General features: G+C 37.7%; 1 protein-coding gene across 1 annotated transcript in view; it reads right to left on the bottom strand.

Moving 5' to 3' along the window:
• LOC139310756 (solute carrier family 9 member C1-like) overlaps positions 1-24,425 on the bottom strand; it is a 108,165-nt gene that overhangs the window by 16,831 nt on the left and 66,909 nt on the right. Inside the window, exons 16-21 of the mRNA XM_070934980.1 lie at positions 21,096-21,284; positions 17,573-17,722; positions 16,705-16,756; positions 12,048-12,196; positions 7,014-7,136; positions 2,006-2,104 (exon numbers count right to left, since the gene is read on the bottom strand). Coding sequence (XP_070791081.1) covers positions 2,006-2,104; positions 7,014-7,136; positions 12,048-12,196; positions 16,705-16,756; positions 17,573-17,722; positions 21,096-21,284 — 762 coding nt within the window. The remainder of the gene's footprint in view (positions 1-2,005; positions 2,105-7,013; positions 7,137-12,047; positions 12,197-16,704; positions 16,757-17,572; positions 17,723-21,095; positions 21,285-24,425) is intronic.

The following is a 24,425-nucleotide window of genomic DNA, read 5'->3' as shown; positions in this document are numbered from 1 at the left end:
CTTTCATCAGTTAAAGAGAACTGAGCTAGGCTGACTGGGCTCTTATAAATGAACTTGGCAAGCTGATTTCTCATTGGTCCTTGTATAGGTGGACTTCTGATTCGATTATTTTGGACAATTCCAAGAGTTATGGTTCCTGATTGGACTGTTTTTGAGCCAGGATGCTGCTAGGTATTCTTTCTGGTAAGGGTCCCGCATAAGGAACCAATCAGCAGTCTGGCTCAAAGACAGGTTAATCAGGAACTGGTACTCTGGAATTTCTTCAAAATGGACCAGTCAGACAAAGAACTAATGAAGAACCAGCTTTCTTGTCTAGCCATGATCAGAGATCAGCTTGCCAGTATGCCATCACTGCTTCAATAATTTGCATCTATTTCATTTCACTATTAACCTTTCAAATATATATCTGAGAGATTCGCTGCAGTAAATGGAGAAAGACAATTATAAAGCAGACACTTTTAAAATTACATACTTTTTCCCCAAAGCATGTACCAATGTACCAATGAGACCAAGGTAAAGGTAAAGGAGTCCCTGCGGATTTTCCTCCACTAGTTGTTGCTGACTATATGTGGTAGAAGTGCTTCCACAATTTGCCATATTATGATAGAACCTGCATATGCAGTACACCAGCCACTGAAAATATTTCTCATATTTTGTTCAACTGTCAATTATATGCTCCCATTAGGCTTAAATACTTATCATCCCTATGGGAAAGAACAGCCCACTGGGATCTAAACCACATATTGTCATATTTCTTCCTGGGCTCAAATGTACATATCGTACACGAAACTGCTAAATTTATAATTAAGGCAGTGGTCCTAAGAACCAAATACATTGAGCAAATTGGCGTACTCTGTAAGGGAGATCCATTTATCTGATTACTGATGCCTTATACTAACACATATGTATTTTATTACTCTATTTCCTCCTATCTGTCTTATTCCAGAATTAGACTATGTTTTTTTTTTTTTAAAATTTGATTTATATGCCGCCCTTCTCCGAAGACTCAGGGCGGCTTACAAAGTGCTCAGCAATAGCCTTCATCCTTTTGTATATTTATACAAAGTCAGCTTATTGCCCCCACAAACTGGGTCCTCATTTCACCTACCTTAGAAAGGATGGAAGGCTGAGTCAACCTTGAGCCTTGGCGAGATTCGAACCCTGCAGTAATTGCAGGCAGCTGGTCTTAAGCAGCTTAATAACAGGGTGCCTTAAACTCTTGTACTACCAAGGCTCTTATGTTCTGTATTTTATTTTTATTTTTTAATTGATTTTATTGATAAGGTTGCAAGATTTATCAAGTTATAAGCTACTACTACTATGTACCAAATATTAAGAATTAATATGTTGTTCCCTTGTTCTATTGTGACAACAAAGATACCAATTAAATCTTACATTTGAGGTCATGGAATTAATTCTGATAGATGTAGATATAGATCACTACTTTTATCAAAAAATAATTTTATAGATACAGTAATCAAGGTGACAAAAAGGGCGTTCTTCCATATAACAGCAAACAAATAATTATCATAATCAACAGTCCAATAAAAATAAAATAAGTCTTACTGTTAAGGAAAGAAAAATCCCAAATCCTCAGTTGAATAGCATCAACCAAATCCTCATTTTATTAGAATAAATTAAAAGAACAAAATGAGCATACAATTTTTTTAATTCTTCAGAACTTTTCATCAGACAATTAACAGTAGACAGGAACATCCAGTGAAGGGAGAGAGAGTATGTCAATAAAATCAAGAAGGTGGTTACAATGCATGATCAAAACCCAGCCCCTTTTTTAAATGCAATACATATACCATTAATTATATCAAACAATAATAAAGAACAAAGAAGTCTAAAACTTTGTCCCATACATTCAGTTTTCTAGTTAGGTTACAGACTAGTAGCAATTGAAAGTTACAAATTGTATACAATATTACTAACATTCTAAGTAATTAATTTCCTCATTCCCAGTTATATTCCTGGATATTTGTTGATACCTATATCTTACCTTAACCATCCCTGATACAATTAAATGGATTCCTTGTGGCATATCGCCTTCTTCACATATGTAATCTCCATAATCATAATAAAGAATGCTTGCTTTTTTCTGAAAATAAAAATAAATAGCATTGTAGAATATAGACTAAATACATTTCTAAGTGTACTGCCAGACATCCAGTAAGAAAAGTATTTTTTTGTGCTTTGAATATTTTAAGAGAGTAGCAACTGACAAATACATACAAAAGAATTTTAAAACTAGAAGCCAAAAATCAATGATAAATAAAATTTGCGTTAGTAAAATATATTAAGATATTAAAATTATGTAACTATTTAAATTTCCCATCCAGAAGATATCCACAATAAATTTGAGTACAAAATACTGGGGATTTTTGTTGGGCAAAAGACGAACTCCAAACTTTGCTCCCAGACATTGAATGATGGAATAACAGATGAATATAAGAGTGGTCTGGGATTTGAAGGTGAAACCACTTGACCAGCTTGCACAACAATGGGGAAAAAACTCAACATATAACAGGTATCAAGTTTTTAAGATGACTGTTAAATGGGTAATTACTTCTTTCAAACTGAGAGCATAGCCTCAGTTGTTAAAGGTGATCTACAAAGCATCTCCTTGGCATGGTTCTGTTGATATTTAACCTTTTAGAGTGTTTGCAATTACTGGTTGGCTGGAAGAACAGAAAACTGAGGCAAAACAAAACAAACAAACAAAAGCAAGCAAATGAAAATTGATGATGCCAAGGCATGCACCAAAATTACTATAACCAAATTCTCAAGGGGCAAAAAATCACTCTATTAGTCCTATTGAGAACTAATAGAGTAACACAGTACCGTTAGAAGGCTACGGTCCAGACCTTATAAAAAAATAAAATCTTGTATGTCCAAAATGTCTTATAGGCTGTCATAACAGAGATGCAAAAAGCTATTTCTTGATGGAACTGGAATATATATCTGATCTTGGTGGTGTAAAAACTCAAATGTATGAGTCCCTACATTAGAAAATGATGAGTTCCCTGCAATGGGTTTGACATATAGATCTGAATGCTGTAAACCAGGGGTGTCAAACTTGGATGCATCACACGGTGGCCACACCCATGCCTGGTTTAGTGAAGGAGAAAAAGTCACAATATGTCAGGTGACAATGCTGTGACGACTCAAGTTTGACACCCCTGCTGTAGACCATAAATCCTATCTGTCACTAAAACTGCAACATTTCCCAAATGATGTGTGAAATGCCAAAGGGTGTCTTCCAGTCCTTTGTATTTTCAGGCATTCAGGAAAGATCATCTGCCTATTTGTTAAAAGAAGGAATATAAGTGGTGATAAAGATGAATACAGGAAATATAAAGTTAGTGTCTTGTTTCCTGATTAATTTCCATGCAGTCTGTGAATGACTTAGATACACACCTGAATCGGAAACAACCTCTTTGAACAATGATGGCAGGACTTGAAGGCTTATTTAATTGCCAGCTTCCCCCCTTGCCCCCATTTGTTTAATTCAAATGTACTATATTTTCTGAAGTGGTATTTAAGTCATTAGTATGTGGGGGGTTTTCAAGGTGACAAAAAGGGCATTTTCCATATAACAGCAAATATATATATCACAAATACTTTTCCAGAATTTTCATAATAATAGCATTGGCTGGAAGATAAGGGCCTGTTTTAGGATGTGAAAACCCTGCAGAGTCTCTGTTCTTTTGGATTTAAGACTGGAGCGAATTGGAAATTCCTTCTTCCTGGAAAAGAGGAGGATGAAGCTCCTGTAATAATTAGCAATTTTAAAAGCAATTTGTATTCTTCATGCAATACCTACTGTCTCTCTGAAGAGGCAACTGGATGGTAACAAGTACTGTGAATTGACTGGACTGGGTTTTTTCCCTAATTTGGCAAGGCTCATCCTGAAGCTGAGATAATTAGCAAGTGTTTATATTTACATTCATTGGAGAAGGGATTATAGATATTCCTTGTTTAGTGATCACAACTGGGGCCAGCAACGTGCTCCTAGTGGTGCAGTAGTTAAAGTGCAATATTGCAGGCAAACATTGCCTACAGCCTGGAATTTGATCCTGATAGGACTCAAAGTTGACTCAGCCTTCCATCCTTTCAAGATCTGAAAATGAGGACCCAGATTATTGGGGGTGATATGCAAATAATGCTTCAGCATTATAAACTGTCCAGAAAATGCTGTAAAGTGTTATGGGGCAGTATATAAGCCTTAATGCTATTGGTCATTAAGCAAAGCAATCACTATGCTTGCAATCTTAATTCAGCTTTCTTTTGCTTTACAGATCTGTGAAGTTGCAAATGCAAGGACTGGTTGCAAAGTTACTTCTTCATCACTATCATAACTATAAACACTCACTAAACAAGATAGTCACTAAACAAAGTCTATCTGTTTAAGAGCAAGCAGGCACACAATGGGGAATGCACTGGCACCATCTATACTGCAAGTTGTTAGCAAAAAGGGGAGACAAAAAAGTCTTTACTGTGAAACTGACTAGAGTCTTATCAATTTGAGATTGCAGCTACACCCCAGCTAGAAGGTTCTAATTCACTAATTAAGATCATAGAGCTGAGCTTGTTAATTTGCAATTAGCATTTTTCAGGGGTGTGCAAGACTGGAGAGAAAAGCAGCTCAGGAAAAGATAGTTTGTTTAGACAATCTTGCCACTGTGGGAGGGTGAAGAGAGAAAAATAGGCCAGGCATAGGACAACAGCTACTGACTATAATGGCGAACACATAACTTGAGAGAGAGGCACTGCAAGTTATAAATGCAGGTTTTGGTTGCAAAATTATTTTTCATCATTATCATAACTTCAAATGCTCACTGTCCAAGACAGCCTTTAAATGATGACTACCTATACTAGTTTGCTTGATCAGAAGAAAATTATTTTAGTTGCATGTGACTAATTCAGAGCTAGGAAGATAGCATAGTGTTATTTCTCACCATGAATTTTTCTGGAACACCAATCGGAATTTTGCAGTAAAATGAGCAGCTTGTTATTGACTAAGCCTGTAAGACAATGACCAGAGTTTTGAGCTGAGTCAAATATAAGGGAAGTATCTGTTTTGGTTGTTGTAATTCCTCATACTGCCAGAATTGATTGGGAGTGGTTTGCCATTTAAGCTTCTTTGGCTACTGTTGCGGTAATGAACTCTAGCAAATTTAGATGGCAGATCTACCACGGAGGGAAAGCCAAGAGAAGCAGTGTGTCTGAGATAAACAGTTGCTTAGATAATGTAGTCTGAAGTTCAAAGCATTGATTTTAGTCTAATCCAAAGGAATAGTGAAGAAGAGATGGTCATAAGTCATCCTGTCAGCCCTCATACTTGGTTTGTGACATGGGACCCTCAGAAAAGAATGAGTTGAAACAAAAAACAAAGGCAGTCTGCAGATTATAGCTCTTCTCCAGCTGTCCTCCAGTTCTGCCTCCAAAAGACTACATCTTTGCCCAACCTCAGTTGCCTCTTTCTGTTCCTTGAAGGTTTAGATTCCAGCAGTTCATCAACTTTGTGTTCTTTTAAAGTATACTGTTTATCTCCAGCTTTACTCCCACAGTTGGCTTAGTCATCACTGACTCTTGCAAGTCTAAAGAGATATCAAATTCTCCTTATCCAAGGATTCATAGAGGCACACATAATATTCCTCTTATGAAAGAAACCTGAATTCAGAAGGCATGAAAACAATAAATTCATCATTTCCAGCAATATTGTTTTAGATCTTCTCCTAAACTTGCTATTATCAACTCATCATGAGTAGATAGATATGACAAGACCCAAAAAGTGAATGGGATCAGTTGTGGAAATGCCCATTACTCATTAATACCAATATATATTACATTCCTGAAATCTATTTGCATATCAAATAGAAAGCTCCTTATGCATTCTGGCATTACTTCACCAATGAAGAAACTATGTAACAAAATTAAGGATTTATAATTGTATGATCTGAGAGTCAAGTCTATTTAAATAATATAGTCAGTGTTTAGAGAATGACACACATAGGATCTTCAATTTGTAATTTGAGATTTCTACGGCTTTACCTCCTGAGTTTCAGCCAGCATAGCTAATGTTAAGTGATGTGGGAATTGTATCTGAAGAATATCAAGTTGTCTATATGATTTATTGTATATATGTGGGGCTAAAAAAGTTTCTTCTTTTTTCAGACACTTGAAAGAGTGATTTCCTTTATTTATATACCAGCTCATTCCACATCAAGTTATGAAAGTGCAAAAAACCCCAAAATAATTGTAACAGTAATAAAAAAGAATACAATTAAAACCACCAACTCATCTCTTTAATTACTGTAATTAAAATGATTGTAACACGCATTCTGATGACACAGTTAAGTAAAAGCGTTTTTGAGCAGCTCAGTTTTTAAGACATTTTCAAAGATCAAGAACAATGCAATCATCCAAATATCTGATAGAAAGCTATTCCATAGGGTTGGTGTCAATGTTAAGAATAGGATGATGTTGGTTTCCCCTAGATCACAGGTGTCAAACTTGCAGCATCACGTTGCCATCACATGATGTATTGTGCCGGGTTTTCTCCTTTGCGGAACTGGGGTGGGTGTGGCCTGCACATGATGCATCCAGCCTGTGAGCCATCAGTTTGACATCCCTGTGGGTAGGTAGGAGTTAATTGATATAGATGGCCCTTAAGGGTCAAGTTTCATAAGGTTTTAAAGATCAGATAAGTACTGGAGTTTTGTGCTCTGGAGAAAGTAGCTTTCACAAGCAGGCTGCTGGATTTTGGACTAACCACACCTTCCAAGTCATTTTCAAAAGCAGCCTCATATAGGTGCATTGTAGTAATTTAAGAAAGAAGTAACAAACACACAAACCTCAAGTGAACAAGGGAGAATCTGACTAATAGTCATTTCTTTCATTCTGATATCCTCTACTGCTTGGAGGTGAAGATTAGATCTAATGTGTGACCACTGATATGCACTGGGCCAGATATTACCTGTGTGAAGCATCCAAAGCATCATTACCTGAATGTATTCTATCTGTTTTTTATTACCCTGAAGCCACACAATATTGCATAGAAGGTCATGTGCAGTAGGCGGGGCAATTGTAGGAGCAATTCCAAGCTGTTGTTTTTTTAAAAGAATCACCTAAAAAAGAAGACTATTGTTATAATACATATTACCTCTTAGTTCTTTAAATTCATATTATTAACAACCACTATGCAATTATATCTACATTCTTAGGTCTAAGACATCTTGAATGATATAATACTAAGGAGGTAAAATGGCTCTAAATCACATAGTATACTTTTCTGATTAATGCAGAGATCTTTTTTACAATGTGCTAATCATATTATAATTTCAAAAATTCCCCCCCCCCAAAAAATCCTGAGCTGCTGTTTTTTATATAGAATGTATTTTATACTACTCACCAAGAACACTAGTGAGAACTAAGGTGAGACACATTTACCTTTAACTGTCATTGTCTGAGAGTATATATTTATGATGATCAAGTATATTTGTTGATTGTGAATCTTTCCAAAACTGCAAAGTTTTGAGTAGAAATATACCCCCATAGATAACCTTGGGTTTAGTTCCTCCTATACCCTCAGTTTCAATAACTGATACAGTAAAGGAATTAGAAATGGATTATATGGAGGAAGCCATAAATGAAGCCTGTTCTTTTGATTGGAAAAGGCTTATCTGCTAATTGACAGCAGAAGCAAACTGTAAGTACAATCCACCCAGAAAAATTAAGCTAACTAGAAAGTGTTGGTCTAGATCAGTACAATCTAAGACAGTAGGCCAAACTCCATTATGCACCAAAGACTGCCAGTTCATAGATAGGTTTAACAAAAACAGATACATCTACAGGTAGGTTCAATTAACTATTATAAAGCAAAAGAAGCTTGATATTAGGGCAGAACTATCAATAATGTATGCCCATCAAGAAAACTTACAGTACTTGAGGAATTGTATCACCTCAATGGGACTAGCTCACCCCATCCATGTCGGCAGAATAGGCATGCTGCAGGTCCTGTCGGTCAAGAAATTCTGGCTAGTGGGGTTCAGGAGAAGAACCTCTTCTGCCATGGCTCCTGCCCTTTGGAACATCTTATTTGCCACCCTGCCTGCCCTCCCAAGGTGAGATCTGCTCCCACATATCAGTCTAGCCAAATCAAAGAACATCCCTAAATTGCAGACCTGCTGTTTTGGGGAGTATGTGACACCCCCCTCCAAATGAAGTTACTGGACAAACAACCACCCAGTTGTCCTAGGGTTCAGTCTCAATTGTTTTTATCCAGTTCAATCTAGAGTAGGGGTATCAACTCAAGGCCGCGGACTAGATCCAGCCCGCAGGGTGCTTAGATCTGGCCCACAGGGCTGCCCTGGGAACAGCAAAGGACTGGCCCGTGGTGCCTCTGCTTCTGAAAACGGAGCTCAGGAGGGCCACGCTTGGGCCACCACAAGCATCCCTGATACAAGTGACGTCGAGCTGGCCCTACCCACCCTGGGCACGCCCATCCCAGCCCCCGCAAGGTCAAACACAACCCTGATGCAGCCATCAATGAAATTGAGTTTTGACACTCCTGATCTAGAGTCTTAAAATCATCAGACATCTATTGTTTGGCTCCAAGTGAGATGTATAATTGGGCAACTTCAGTATGATGACTTATCACCTAAACCAATGAATTTTTTTCTACCAGTTTTATGTAGATGTTAAATAGTATTTAAAAATGTGGACTACAAAGCAGACAAGGCATTCCAAATAGAGATACAAATGACAGGAAAATGGATTAAAAGATAGCGAAGAGCCAAAAGAACAACCCTGATAACACCTTCATTGGATACAAAAAAGAAATTGGCTAAACACTGAAAATCAAGACAATGACCTGACAATGGTTTTCCATTGGACTCACAAAAGAGGTCTATTAAATCTTCAAAAAAGCCTTTGTGATAGGGAAAGATAACATCTAATGAATTAAAGATTAAGAGTGTTAGAAATAAAAGGAATATAAAAATGATTTGTTTGATCAAGGTTAAAATAAGACACGTTTTATAAACTGTTTCAACTCCTACCCTCAAAACGACGCTATAGAGCACTGCACACCAGAACTAGACACAAGAATAGTTTTTTCCGAACGCCATCACTCTGCTAAACAAATAATTTCAACACTGTCAAACTATTTACTAAGTCTGCACTTCTATTAATCTTCTCATCGTTCCCACCACCCATCTTCTTCCACTTATGAGTGTATAACTGTAACTTTGTTGCTTGTATCCTTACGATTTATATTGATATTGTTTCCTGATTGCTTATTTATACCCTATGACTATCATTAAGTGTTGTACCTTATGATTCTTGATGAACGTATCTTTTCTTTTATGTACACTGAGAGCATATGCACCAAGACAAATTCCTTGTGTGTCCAATCACACTTGCCCAATAAAAAAATCTATTCTTCTATTCTATTCTATTCTATTCTATTCTATTCTATTCTATTCTATTCTATTCTATTCTATTCTAAAGCTTTAGTAATTCTGTACAAACTTTTTGCTGACATCAGGATTGAAAAATTGATGATTTATAGTTTGCATGCAGAAAGAATGGGTTAAGAAGAAATTTGCTTGTAACTTTTTAGGGGATTATGAGTTATTAGATATGTTTTTACTTGTTTTAATAAAGATTGTTAGTCACTTCTTTACATATTTCTTTTTTTTAATCCAGTTCTTTGCTTTTCTCTATTTTCCATTATTATTATTATTTTCTTTTTTTGGCACTTTTATTCTCTTTCTTTCTTTCTTTCTTTCTTTCTTTCTTTCTTTCTTTCTTTCTCTTTCTTTTTTTCTGAGTTTCATTTGCTTTTCATTTGTTTTTATTATGTTACTTTATATTTAATTTAATTTTAATTTAATTTCCAATTTATATACCGCCCTTCTCCCTGAGGACTCAGGGCGGTGTACAGCCAAGATAAAAAACATAGAATACAAATATTAAAACATTTAAAAATATATATAAATTTTGGCCCGAATGTTAAGAATCACAAACTAATTAAAAGAATTTAAAAATTTCTTCTAAGCCAACCCGGCTTGCTGAAAAAGATAGGTTTTCAGGGAACGACGGAAGGCATTGAGGTCATGGATTCTTCTTATCTCCGGGGGCAACTGATTCCAGAGGGTGGGAGCCCCCACAGAGAAGGCCCTCCCCCTGGGGGCCACCAGCCTACATTGTTTGGCTGATGGCACCCTGAGGAGGCCCTCTCTGTGGGAGCGCACGGGTCGATGGGAGGTCGTCGGTAGCAGCAGGCGGTCTCGGAGATAGCTAGGCCCTATGCCATGGAGCGCTTTAAAGGTGATAACCAACACCTTGAAGCGCACCCGGAAGACCACCGGGAGCCAGTGCAGCTCGCGCAGGAGCGGTGTTACATGGGAGCGCCATGTTGCTCCCATCACTACCCGCGCTGCTGCATTCTGGACCAGCTGGAGCCTCCGGGTGCTCTTCAAGGGGAGCCCCATGTAGAGAGCGTTGCAGTAGTCAAGGCGAGAGGTGACAAGGGCGTGAGTGACTGTGCACAAGGAATCCCGATCAAGAAAGGGCCGCAACTGGCGAATCAGGCGAACCTGATAAAAGGTCCCCCTGGTAACAGCAGTCAGATGTTCCTCCAAAGACAGCTGCCTATCCAGGAGGACTCCCAGATTGCGAGCCCTTTCAGTGGGGGCCAAAGACTCGCCCCCAATAGTCAGCGATGGAGTCAACTGACTATATCGGGATGCCGGGAGCCACAGCCACTCAGTCTTGGAAGGGTTGAGCCTGAGCCTGTTCCTCCCCATCCAGATCCTCACAGCCTCCAGGCACTGGGACATCACTTCAAGGGCATCGTTGGGGTGGCCTGGGGTGGAGATGTACAGCTGGGTGTCATCAGCGTACTGGTGGTATCTCACCCCAAAGCCACGGATGATCTCACCCAGCGGCTTCACATAAATGTTGAACAGAAGGGGCGAGAGGACCGATCCCTGCGTCACTCCACAGATGAGAGGCCTCGAGGTCGACCTCTGCCCCCCTGCCAACACAAACTGCGACCGGTCAGAGAGAAAGGAGGAGAACCACCGCAACACAGTGCCTCCCACCCCCAACTCTTCCAGCCGGTGCAGCATGATACCATGGTCGATGGTATCAAAAGCCGCTGAGAGATCTAATAGGACCAGAACAGAGGAATAACCCCTGTCCCGAGCCCTCCAGAGATCATCCACCAACGCGACCAATGACGTTTCCGTGCTGTGCCCAGACCTGAAACCCGACTGGAACGGATCTAGATAGGATGTTTCCTCCAGGAATTTTTAATAAAAAATAAAATTGGGAAAAAAGAAACACATAGTAGAGAAACAAAATGTGCACTCAGTCCAATTCACCATACTGTACCTAGAAATCTTAATGATCCCAATATAATGCTTAAGATTTCTAGAGTTTATCTCATTGAAGTGTTTCCAGATCCGTTATCTAAGCTATTTACAATCCATCATGGCTGGAACAACTGGGAAGTTTAATTAACTCTCAGTTTCTTCTTCATACAACAAAATTTGATGATGGGGGATCATTATATCATAGTGTTCATTATGTGATAACAAATCTCTTCAGAGTGCACAATTAAAATCTTTTATGAAAGTAATATTAAAATAGGAAGCAGAAGCAGTGGTTACAGGCTATAATTAGGCATACATCAAAGAAAGGTGGAGAAATATCTTCAAGGAATTTTTAGGTCACAAAAAAGCTCAGAACTGAGCTCAGGTTCCAGATAACAGTAGGAGCAATTTATATTTGCCTGCAAAATTTTGGCAGAAATCTGTGTGAAAAGTAAATATGCAACCATTTAATGTTCTCAAAATTCTTTCAATGAAAGTTTATCCATATGACCTTAATGAAAATATTGTTTACTTTTATCTCCAATGTTCCATTTTTAACATTGGAAATCCCAATATCCAAAATTTGTAAATATAATTTGAATTTTTCTATATTAATGGAAATATCTTATGTTTCATATATAATTTTGTTTGAATTACCTTATGTAATTCATTTCCTTCATTTTTATCCACAATTCCTCCTGATATCATAAATTTAAGAGTTTCAAAAGCTGTATTTAGCACGGTTTGAACTGCTTGTCTAGTTTTCACAGCAATGACAATATCTGGATAGTCACGCTGCATTAATCCTAAAGTAAACAAAAATATTTTTTCATACAAGAAATGATAAATGCTATTCAAAGTGAAAGAAAACTCTTAGGAGTAAATCCTCCCTCCCCAAGACTACCAACAACTGCAGCTATGGAGATATGCACAATGGATCTGAGAAATCATGCCTATAAAGAATCTCAGTTCTAGAACATTCTGAACAAGGTTCTGAATAAGTGCAGAATACCATTCACATGATGTGCAGGATTACAAATATGTTAATACAGCAAAACTCATTAAATTACACTGAAGGACAGAGAACAAAAACATAAAGTATTATTTTTCGGAAACTTTCGGAAAATTTGGAAAATTCTTTGCAGGAGGTCCTCGTTGGATTAAAAAATAAAAACCAACTAAAAGGACTAGCACATATGTGCTAGTCATTCCCGACTCTAGGGGACAGTGCTCATCTCCATGGTCATGTGGCCAGCATGACTAAACGCCAAAGGCACATGGAATGCTGTTACCTTTCCACCAAAGGTGGTCCCTATTTTTCTACTTGCATTTTTTACATGCTTTCGAACTGCTAGGTTGGCAGAAGCTGGGACAAGTAATGGGAGCTCACCCTGTTATGCGGCACTAGAGATTTGAATTAGAAGTAATCAAATAATTTACTCGGATCACTATCAATTTCTCTTGTATGAAACAAAAGTTTTAGGAAGAAGAATGTTCTCCTTTAGAGAAAAAGCAAACATGCAATAAAAAAATGCACTTTTTTCCTGGGCTGAACATTTAATTATCATTAGGTATGTCTGCACAGTAAAATCCAAGGATACTTATAAAGAATCCAGACACTACAGCTGCCAAAAGTGGTATCCACAGATAAAAATACATCTATTTTATATTGCTTTGCAAATATATACAGGAAAGTTGAAGTGCTTCTTTATATAGGTAGTCCTCGACTTACAACAGTTCATTTAGTGATCGTTCGAAGTTACAATGGCACTGAAAAAAGTGACTTATGAATGTTTTCACACTTATGACTATTGCAACATCCCCCTGGTCATGTGATCAAAATTCAGATGCTTGGCAGCTGGCTTGTATTTAAGATGGTTTCAGTGTCCTGGGATCATGTGATTTGCTTTTGCAACCTTCTGACCAGCAAAGTCAACGGAGAAGATTCATTTAACATCTGTGTTACTGGTACTAACTTAACAACTGTCGTGATTCTCTTAATAACTATGGCAAGAAAAGTCATAAAGTGGGGCAAAACTCACATAACAAATGTTTCACTTAGCAACCGAAATTTGGGGCTCGATTGTGGGAATAAGTTGAGGAGTACCTGTATAAATCTTATCCATTCATGCACTGTCTCTACCCATAGTTGAAGAAAAAAAGTGTCTCTGCATAGAGAAAGCAAAAAACAATTTTACAGCTGAAAACTGATAGAAAATGAGATTTAAGGGCAGTGATTGCCCACTCTAAACATCAGCATAATTTAGCCCCTCGGTGTTTTTTTAAATAAAACTTTGTATTGTTTTTTAAAAAATAGAAAAACAAAAAAATGTGCATTATCAAAAAAAAATCACAAATATGTAAAAAATAGGTGAAAAATACAAAAAAATTAAAAAGCAAGATAGAAAGTACCGTATTTTCCGGCGTATAAGACGACTGGGCGTATAAGATGACCCCCGAATTTTCCTGTTAAAATATAGGGTTTGGGCTATACTCGCCGTATAAGACTACCCCTCTTCCAATGCACACCAAATAAAAATTAAAAAACATCAACTGGCTCACCCACAATGTAAAAGCAGCTGTGCTAGACCCAAAATGGCCCCTGCAACAAGCAGGAACCTCACACAGCCACAAAAAGCCCAAAAAAACAACTTTCACACTTTACACACACACACACAACACAACACAACACAACTGGCTCATACATAATGTAAAAGCAGCTGTGCTAGACCCAAAATGGCCCCTGAAACAAGCAGGAACCTCACACAGCCACAAAAAGCCCAAAAACCCAACTTTCACACTTTACACACACAAAATTCCACATACAGCTTTGTGAGATTTTGTGTGTTTGTGTAGTTAGAGTGAAACACTACAAAAACATACTAAATCTCAGAAAGCTGCACAAATATTATTTTATTTTATTTTTATTTTTATATGAAAGCTAAATTTAAAACTTCCTAAACTTTAAATGGCTAGGTCTAAAAAAGAACAACTAAAAAAAACCCCAATTAACTATTTTTTTTTAAAGATCCCAAAGGGAAAAAACTTACCCAATAGAACAGGGGTCTCCAACCTTGGCAACTTTAAGACTTGTAGACTTCAATTCCCAGAATTCCTCAGCCAGCTTTGTTTTGCTGGCTGAGGAATTCTGGGTGTTGAAGTCCACAACTCCCTGCCTGCTTGATTGCAGGCAGGGAGTTACTTGCTGATGGAATGGATTCAGGCAAGTGAAGCAAGGCAAGCGAAGCAAGGCAAGCAGCTAAGGTAAGCAAGCTGGAGGGGGAAAAGTTTTTTCCTTCTCCATGGCTCTGGCGATCCCAGCTGAGTTGCCTGATTAGCAGATCGTCAGAGCCATGTGAAAGGAGAAAAGTTTTTTCCTTCTCCATGGCTCTGGCGATCCCAACTGAGTTGCCTGATTAGCAGATCGTCAGTGGATCGTCAGAGCCATGTGAAAGGAGAAAAGTTTTTCCTTCTCCATGGCTCTGGCGATCCCAGCTGAATTGCCTGATTAGCAGATCGTCAGGGCTTGGATCGTCAGAGCCATTTAAGGCTCGTCAGAGCCTTTCGGGCTGGTCTGCCTGGTTACAGGAGAACGACACCCAGTGTATAAGACAACACCCGACTTTTGAGAAGATTTTCATGTGTTAAAGTTGTCTTATATGCCGGAAAATACGGTATGTGTCCTTATATATTTATACAGAAAGGTTTTTTAACCTACACTATTTTGTTATATTTTGTTTCTTATTTAGTTCCTCCCCTTTTTAATATTGCTGATGTGATTACATAATTAGAGCAATCTTATCATGGCTTTAATAGTTAAGTATTTGCTATCCAAAACAGTATTTCAGTTATGTAGAATGTTAATAAGAATTAACTGTAAATATTAATCAGGGATATTTAATTGAATGTATTTCTGGTTCTTCTACAATGTATCAGCTGAGGGAACTCTCTGAGATAGATATTTATGCATTCCAAAATAAATGGTGATTTATGTACTCATCCAGTGTGCCAATAAAGACTACGGAATTTAAGACATTGATAACTGCTTCAGTCATGCAGATAAACTTTCTTTCCATTCCTTTTTCTTCTTTCATTTAGGAACTACTTAAAAAAATGCAAATGTACATTGCATTAATAATGGCAATCCAGGTAGTCCTCGTTGCTATTGTAATTCCAAGACACAGAGGTCAGTAAGCAGAAAGTATTAAGGAAAGGAACATGTGGTTCTGCAGGGGGATGAAGGAGCCCTTGGTATGCTCAGAGCAGGTCACAAACAAGTTGGAGGAGGGGGTGCTGCAGGTACATGCATGCAAGCATAGGGAGGTCCCAAGAAAGAAGGACAGAGGGCATAGGGAGGTGGGGAGGACAATACAAAGTGACTTGCCACCTTCCCTGCTGGCTTCCCTACTGACTTTTCTTGTGGGAAGTCAGCAGGGTAGGTCAGAAATGGCAATCACATGACTGTGGGACACTGCAACCATTTAAGTGTGAACTTGTTCCCAAGCATCCAAATTGAGTTCACATGACTCCAGGAGTGTGGCAACAGCCAGAACTTTAAGGACTGTTTGTAATTACCCCACATTCAGTACTGTTACAACTAAACAAACCCTGAACAGGAAAGCTAAGTTATGTGACTTGCACAGATAACAACTTGAAGCACTGCAATCAAAATAAGCAATGTTTTCTATACAGGTAGTCCTCAATTTACAATTATTCATTTAATGACTATTCTTAGTTACAATGGCAATGAAAAATGTGACTTAAGACAAGTTGTGTTTTGCACACAACTGTTGCAGCATCCCCATGGTTATGTAATCAAAATTCGGACTCTTGACAACTGGCTCATATTTATGACAGTTGCAGTGTCCTCAGTCTAAAAGGTGATCATCTTTTGCAACCTTCTGACAAGCAGTCAAGGGGGAAGCCAGATTCACTTAACAACTGTATTCTAACTTAACTGCATAACTTTGGCAAGAAAAGTCATAAAATGGGGCAAAACTTACTTAACAACTGTCTTGCTTAACAAGGGAAATTTTGGGCTCAATGGTATTTGTAAATTGAGGACTACCTGTAGTTAATGTGCAGTTTCATCTGGGGCTGAGCAAGATATAAAGTTATTGAAGCCAGAGTAAATGCACAGGAAATCATGGAGCTTACTACTGTCTTTCTGATTGTTCTTGCTTTGTGTAGCTCGTTCATTTGCATAGAAAATGCTATTTCAGCTTTGTAAGAATTAACAGTATGGAAATTAAAATTTCATTAATAATAATGAAAACAATATTAAGTCATAATGATAATCTCTTTACATTCATACCTAACTCTTTCATGGCTTCTTGTTTGTTCTTTTCCAAAATTTTGCTAATTGCCTGTTAAAAAGGAATATGTATTTTATATTAATGAAAGTATACATGGCCAAACAAGATCATTTTCAATCATAGCACTCTTCCCAAAAGGCTACAGAGCACAATGACTCAGCTCGGTTTCTCCCCTCCCCCTTCTTTCTTTTTTACTCCCCATGATGTTTTTCATGTATGGTATTTTTTACATTGTTAGTGACTAAAATTATTTTTAAGATAAAGAATGCAATAGAGTATTTAAACAAATTGTCTACAATGATCTATATCTATTATTACTGCAAATTAACTTTAAAACAGACTTCTCCTAGAACACACACACAATTTCTGCTAGAATAACACATACACGCACATACAACACAAACACTTCTGTGAATCACAATCAAGACTATGAGGGGAAATAGTGAAGAAATTCATGTATTAGTGCTTAGTTTCCACAATGGGTATGCCCGGTACTTATCATTTTAAAGAAATGAATATACTTATTCATTTCTTTAAAATGAATTAATTGGAAGTAATTAGAAGATAAGCGTTTTCTTGCCCTAAACAGGAACTTCAGACAGTACCTCTCTGATGGAAAACAGAATCAGTCTGTAGAGTTTATCAATAACATAAATGAAACCAAACTGCTTTTTAAAGGTTCAGTCCATATTCTTGGTCATTTTAACTTTTGGCTTGTGTATTCATATATATTATGTTACAACAATGCATTATATAACAATATTTTTGTGATCTGAATATATTTTCAAAATAATCATTTATAGAACGTAAATAAAGAATGATATGACAAATATTTCTTCTCTTTAAATATATGGCTATTTTACTCACAACATAAACTTTCTCGTGGCCAGCAATCTGTCCAATTAAACATTTTACATCTTCTTCACCTTGAACATATCCTTTGGCAATATCGTACCGAAAAGTGAGCTGTTTATTTATTTGTTTATTCAACAAGAAAATCATTTTGGGTATCATTATCTGAAATAGATAACATACTAGAAATTGATATTTTTTTTGTATACCCTTTTGTGTATCATCCTTTCCATCAAAGCTATTTCTTTGTCCATCTGCATACCTTATCTCACTCCACCATAAATTAATTTTTATTAATTTTCCGTTTCACCTTCCCAACTTCCAACGTTACTTTATCTGCTTTCTTCACAGTAATACTAATTTACTCAGCTTGGCTGTTCTTTCCTGATTTCCCTATTGCTTTCTTCAGATTGCCACAATTTTTCTAACTCCCCATAGTAGTGATGCTTGCTGCATCTCTTCATTTTTTTCAAAACTACCTTTCTTATTTCTATACCTTTCTACTATTATATTTTTCAGTTGAGAAAAAAAAGGAAACAGAATACACAAATAAAAGATAATGCTATCTGAACATCATCAGTTAAATTTAATGAATGAGGCAAGGGAACTGTGCAATAAATGCCTTTTCTGGAAACACTGTTGGTATCAAATTACTGTATTTTTCGGAGTTTAAGATGCTTCGGAGTATAAGGCACACATTACTTTTTGGGGAGGAAAACAAGAAAGAAAAAATTCTGCCTCTGCCTACCACCATCCATCAGTATGTTAGTGTCTAGTGTCCTTGCAGCAAACAGCAAACAGCAAGGTCAGCTTCAGCACGTTATCTCAGCCTGATTCATCATGAGCAGCTGATTGGCGGGTGAAATACCACCAATCAGCTGTTCCAGGCTGCGGGGATCGCCACAGCCCATTGCCGCCTCCACGCATCGCATTTTTGGCCTCTGCGCATCACATTTTTGCCCTCCACATGTTGCGTTTTCTCCCTCCATGCATTGCATTTTTGGCCTCCGCACACCCCATTTTTGGCCTCTGCACATTGCATTTTCAGCCTGTTCCAGGCAGCGGAGATGCCGCCACTCTCGCCACCTGAAACAGGCCAAAAACACAATGTTCAGAGGCCAAAAATGGGGTGTGCAGAGGCCAAAAACATGACGCGCGGAGGCGGCGATGTGCTGTGGCGATCCCCGCAGCCTGGAACGGGTCTAAAATGGAGAGCGCAGAGGCCAAAAGCAGCCGAAGGGTGGGGGCTGGCAGGTGGGCAGGTCTTCGGCAACATTAGCTGTATAAGATGCACAGACATTTTCACCCACTTTTTTTGGGGGGGAAGTGTGATTTATACTCCAAAAAATACAGTACATTGGGCATTTTAAGTCATAATTATCACTTTGACTTATGCCTTGAATAACCATAAGTGAAGTTGATGAAATAAATGAAGCTGCATTTGGCTTGCACCCACTCAATATAATTTTTTATAAGGAATGCTGTTGAGTCTCATATGACTCATATGACTTTGATTTTGCATTTTCTTTTAATACCTGCTTGTTTTTAAGTCTGGGAGATTGAGAATGTTTTGAAAGGGCTACAGAGTGATTGTAAGGAAGTGCATTGGTAAATAAAGTTATGGAGCAAATTGGTTTGTAGAGTTCTGATGAATGACTATGAAGGAAAATATGTGTGCACACTTACATGAAGATGGAAAGAGCAGTTTAGAAATTATTTAGATGAGAACTGAGGGTGAAATTGGGAATATTCAAAAGAGAGCCTCTGATAAATTTGCAGTATAGAATGGGTTTGCCAAAAATGAGTAGGTGCCCCTAAAAAAAAGATTTAAATACAAAGAAATGATTTAATGTAACAGAAACTGGATCCATTCTGCTTTGGGTTACTCAACCTGATAAAAATTATGCCATGAGAAATGTAATTCCATGGAATTCCTTATAATCCAATGTATTTAATTAAAAAAAAGCTTATGGAAAAATCTTGTCCTTTTTCAATTTAGAAAAAAAAAAAACCCAGCCCATGATTTTTCTCTTTCTAGATAATTCTCTTCAACTATTCTCTTTCACTATTTGGAACTATCATTAAGTACAATAAAATAAATAAATAAGTATTGGAGAGCAGACAGCTTTATGCAGCAGAACAAATGCATGGAGATATTCTAAAATAAGGATTAAACATTTGTAAGATAGCAATTCTTGAGACTGGTACTTGGATAAAAAAAATATGAAATACACTTCTTCAGGAAATAACATGGACATAGGAAAGTCAAAGTTAATTAAGTCTACTCATAGCAAAAGCATACAGTATGCTTTTTTCCACTATGGACAAATAGGCAGTCAGGTAAATATTGAAACACATAGATCAGTTTCAGATGACAAATAGAATTGAAGTAAGATAGAAAGGAATAAAGAAAACTCTAAAAATACTAATCTAACCAACAGGTCTTTGTATGTAGAGAAATGCAAACTAAAGTTTTTAGACAAGGGAATGAGAAAAATATGCAGAATCTCTGTAATTACCTCTACATTTATTGTTCCTATTAGTCAGTAAATTTATAGGAGGAGAAAAATAGTGCTGTTTCCCCCAAAATAAGACATCCCCTGATAATAAGCCCAATTGGGCTTTTGAGCGCATGGCAATAAGACCAAGTGCTTATTTCAGGGTTCAAAAAAATATAAGACAGGGTCTTATTTACGGGGAAACACAGTACAGGCAATACTGAATTCTAATATTGTCTGCCCGTAAGAAGAAAAACATTCAGCACATAAGTGCAAGAGAAAGCAAACAAACAAAAAAATCCAGATGTGGGAAATATTCTCTTAAGGAGATTCCTAAAGTAAAAATGTAATATATGAATGTGGCTTTCAAAATATGATTGCACTTGATTTAAATCTATTTTTTTCCCTTACTAAGAGATGCAGACACATCTCATGAAATATCCATTTTTGCTTCTTTGCTTTCTAATGTATTAAACATTAGAAAGCAAACATTAGTAGGAAAGTATAAAATGTCACTAACCAAACTAGCCGGCTATCACAAAATGAGAGATGACAATATTCTAATACTGTATAATATGCCTCCCAAAACCTAACACCCAACTGATAAACCAAAGCAGAAAACAAATGTCTTTATATCATTTCAGATTCAAACTCTCACAAATACTCAAGACATATGAACAGATGATACTATCTTTTTGTGGGCATTGTTTTCATGAAGCTTATAATAAAGGAAAGACAGAGACTGTTGAGAAGCATATTCAGTGCGTCTTCATGTTCTGTAAATAAAATCTGGTAGTACCACCGAGCCTTTCCAACCTATGGACTCCATAAGTATTTGGTCTGTGCTCCGAAATTAGCAGAGAACACTTTAAAAGAATTTAATTGAACAGTCAAACAATCAAATGCTTACAGTCAATAAGCATAAATAAACAATAGACTAAATGGATTTAATATTTTAATATTTGTAATATTTATTTTTTTAAAAAAATCTGAAACAAACGAAAACCTCAATTTTTCAACAATAACATCATTATGTTTACCTTTAAGAGACGCAGAACTCTTACAACACGAAGAAACCGTAATATCCTGATAGTATAAATAATAGCATATGTTGGGCTAATTGCTTTAATGATATTGATAATTACAACATCTATAATTCCAATGATTATGATTACTACATCAAACTGGTTCCAATGATGATGGAAATAGTTCCTCCCCACTGCAGACATCTGTTAAAAACAATACAATGATACTAAATAGATGGACATTAAATGTAAATATCATGAGACTCATTTTAAGTTATATATTTGTCCTTGAAGTTACTGTAGAATAAAAATTATCACATACCAGTAAATGCTATAACAGTAGGATTCTAAATGTCAGAGCATTTACAGTTTTCCATTTTGAAGAGTGGGCTCCTGCATCATTATATAACCCACACTTTATTAAATTTATGTGCTGCCTGACTTCCAGCAATTTTGGGGAGTTTACAAATGATTTAAAGCATGAGAACAGGGTAGGACTATCTTGGAGAAATCTTGTTCTAGAAACACATGTCCTTACTGGGTCCATGTCCACACAGAATGTGATGTTCCGTGAGATAACTCAAGGGTTTGTCCCAGGCACAATACTCTTCAGCATTTTTATAAATCACTTACATAACATACAGAAGACACTCTCATAAAATATGCAGATGATACAACTTAAAGGAGACTGTTAACACTCCAGAAGACAGGCTCAAAATTCAAAAAGAATCTGATATACTTGAAGATTGAACCCTATCCGACAAAATGTTCAGAGGTGAAAAATGAGATATATATTTTTTTAAATTTGATTTATATGCCGCCCTTCTCTGGAGACTCAGGGCGGCTTACAATGTGTTAAGCAATAGCCTTCATACTTTTGTATATTTATACAAAGTCAGCTTATTGCCCCCACAAACTGGGTCCTCAATTTACCTACCTTAGAAAGGATGGAAGGCTGAGTCAACCTTGAGCCTGGTGAGATTCGAACTTACAGTAATTGCAGACAGCTGGTGTTAATCACAATGCTGAGCCACCAGGCCCTGTATAGTGCCCTTTTGCACTTAGATAGGAAAAAACAGACACACAACTACAAGATAGGCAGTAACTATCTTAGCAGTATTACTTGTGAAACAATCTGGATATCTTAGTACATCACAGATTAAAAATGAGCCAGCAATGTGCTGCAGCTGCCTAAAGAGACAATGCATTTTTGGCTGCATCAATAGAGATGTAGTATCAAAATCATAGAAAGTGACACTACCAGTCTGTGCTGCATTGGACAGATTACATCTAGAATACTGTGGTCAGTTCTGGTCACAATTCAGAAAGGTCACTGAGGAACTGGAAAGAATACAGATAAGAGTGGCACAAAGATGGGAAGGGCCTTGGAGGCTAAATCCTACAAAGAGCAATGAAAGGAAATTGCCATGTTTAGTCTAAAGAAAAGGCTAAGAGGAAACATTAACAGCAGCCCTCCAATACATGAATGGATATCTCAGGGATTCATTCTCCACAGCACTTGAATATAAGACAAGATCATTTGGGTGAAAATTTTATTGTGAAAAATCCAAATCTGAAATAAGAATAAATATCCTGTGAGAGCTATTAAGCAGTGGAGCATCCTACTCCTCAGGTGCTCCATCGCTAGAAGTTTTAAAGGAAAGATTGTACGGCCATTTCTTTGGGGTAGATGAGGTATCCTGCACCATGCAGAGGATTGGCATAGAAGAGCCCTCAAGTTCCTCTCAACCCTATGATTTTATGATTTTGTTACAGCAGACCTGATGTAAAATAGTGTTTCCAATTCAGATCTCAGACATTCAGAAGGGCATTGTGATCAACACTTACTGAAAAATGTAAGAAAATAAAAAATTATATTCCCCTTTCTCTTTTGGTAAAAGTCATGTCCCGATGAAATGTATGTCTCAAAAAAGATAAAAATAAAGGTTTCCCCTATCCATATTTGACTCTAGGGGGCAGTGCTTATCTCCGTTTCTTAACTGAGGGAGCCAGCATTGTCCAAAGAAGTTTCTGCGGTTATGTGGCCAGCATGACATCACACCGCAGAACAGAGCATGCGGTGAAACACAGGACACTGTTATCTTCCCACTGAAATGGTATTTATTTATCTACTTGCATTTACATGCTTTAGAATTGCTAGATGGCCATGAGCTGGGGCAAGAATAGCTCGCCCAATTGCATGGCGCTTGTGTCTTGAACCTAGGCTGTCAGCTTTCCAGCTGACAAGTTCAGCTTCTTAACAGCTGAGCCATCATGACCCCTTATGTCTCAAAACAATGTCTAAAATTACAGTAAAATTGATTCAGAAAATAAATACCATTTGCAAATTTCTGTTCCTATCAACACTGATTAGGATCGGCCTTGGAGGAAGGAGGTGAACCAGCACAAAATTATGCCACTCACCCTCAATTCCCTAAGGATACCATGGTTGAGGGTATTGAAAGCCACTGAAAGATCAAGAAGAACAAGTATGGGTGCACCATCTTAATCCTTCTGTCAAAGATCATCCATAAATTGCAACCAATGCTATTTCTGTCCCATATCTAGGCCTCCTGAAAAGAGCAGATAATCCATTCCATCCAGGATCTTCTGAAATTGCATCACTATCACCTTCTCAACCACCTTCCCTAAAAAGGGAAAATGAGAGACTAGACAAAAATTTGCCCAAACAGTATTTGGATCTTGAGGACGTGGCATACTAGCGCTCTTTAAAATGTGCCAAAACATCCCCATTGTAGCCAGAATGTATTATCCTTCAATCTGCATTCCTGGTAGATTATCAGCAGGCTCTGAATATTCTACATGACAAGGTTAAAAATTGTTCTCTGTAACTGCACCTTCTCTGACCAAACTAAATAAATACAGTAATCTGCCTCTTTTCTAGGAAGTTTGGCCTAGGAAGCAAAGGGAATAGTATCCTAATGGCCTTTTCCATGGAACTCTGGTTGACAGAAACTGAACCTCTATTTTAGGAGGCTATTTTTTTAGGACAGGTGTCAGCAACGTGCGGCTCCAGAGCCACATGCAGCTCTTTTGTCCCCCTGCTGTGGCTCCCTGCCGGCCGGCTGGCTGCACTCCTCACCCTCCCCTCCCAGTCACTTCTTGCATAGCCTGAGAAGGTAAGGGTGACGGCGGGGATGGAGACTCGCTCCATATTCCAGAGCAGGAGGGAAGCACCCCTGTACTTGCCTCTCATCTCGCAGGCGCTTCCTCCAGCGCTCCTTGGTGCTGCACACACCTCGGTCGCTCGGGGAGATTCATGAGTTTCTCTCTGCCATGAGACACTGGCCCAGCTAATGCTCCGTGTTGTAATGGGCTCCCGGA

This window comes from Pituophis catenifer, unplaced genomic scaffold (genome assembly GCF_029215685.1).
Source record: "Pituophis catenifer annectens isolate HBS135680 unplaced genomic scaffold, rPitCat1.0.hap2 SCAF_1, whole genome shotgun sequence".
NCBI lineage: Eukaryota > Metazoa > Chordata > Lepidosauria > Squamata > Colubridae > Pituophis > Pituophis catenifer.
Note: the sequence above shows the minus strand (reverse complement) of the source record. Positions and strands in the feature narration are given on the sequence as shown.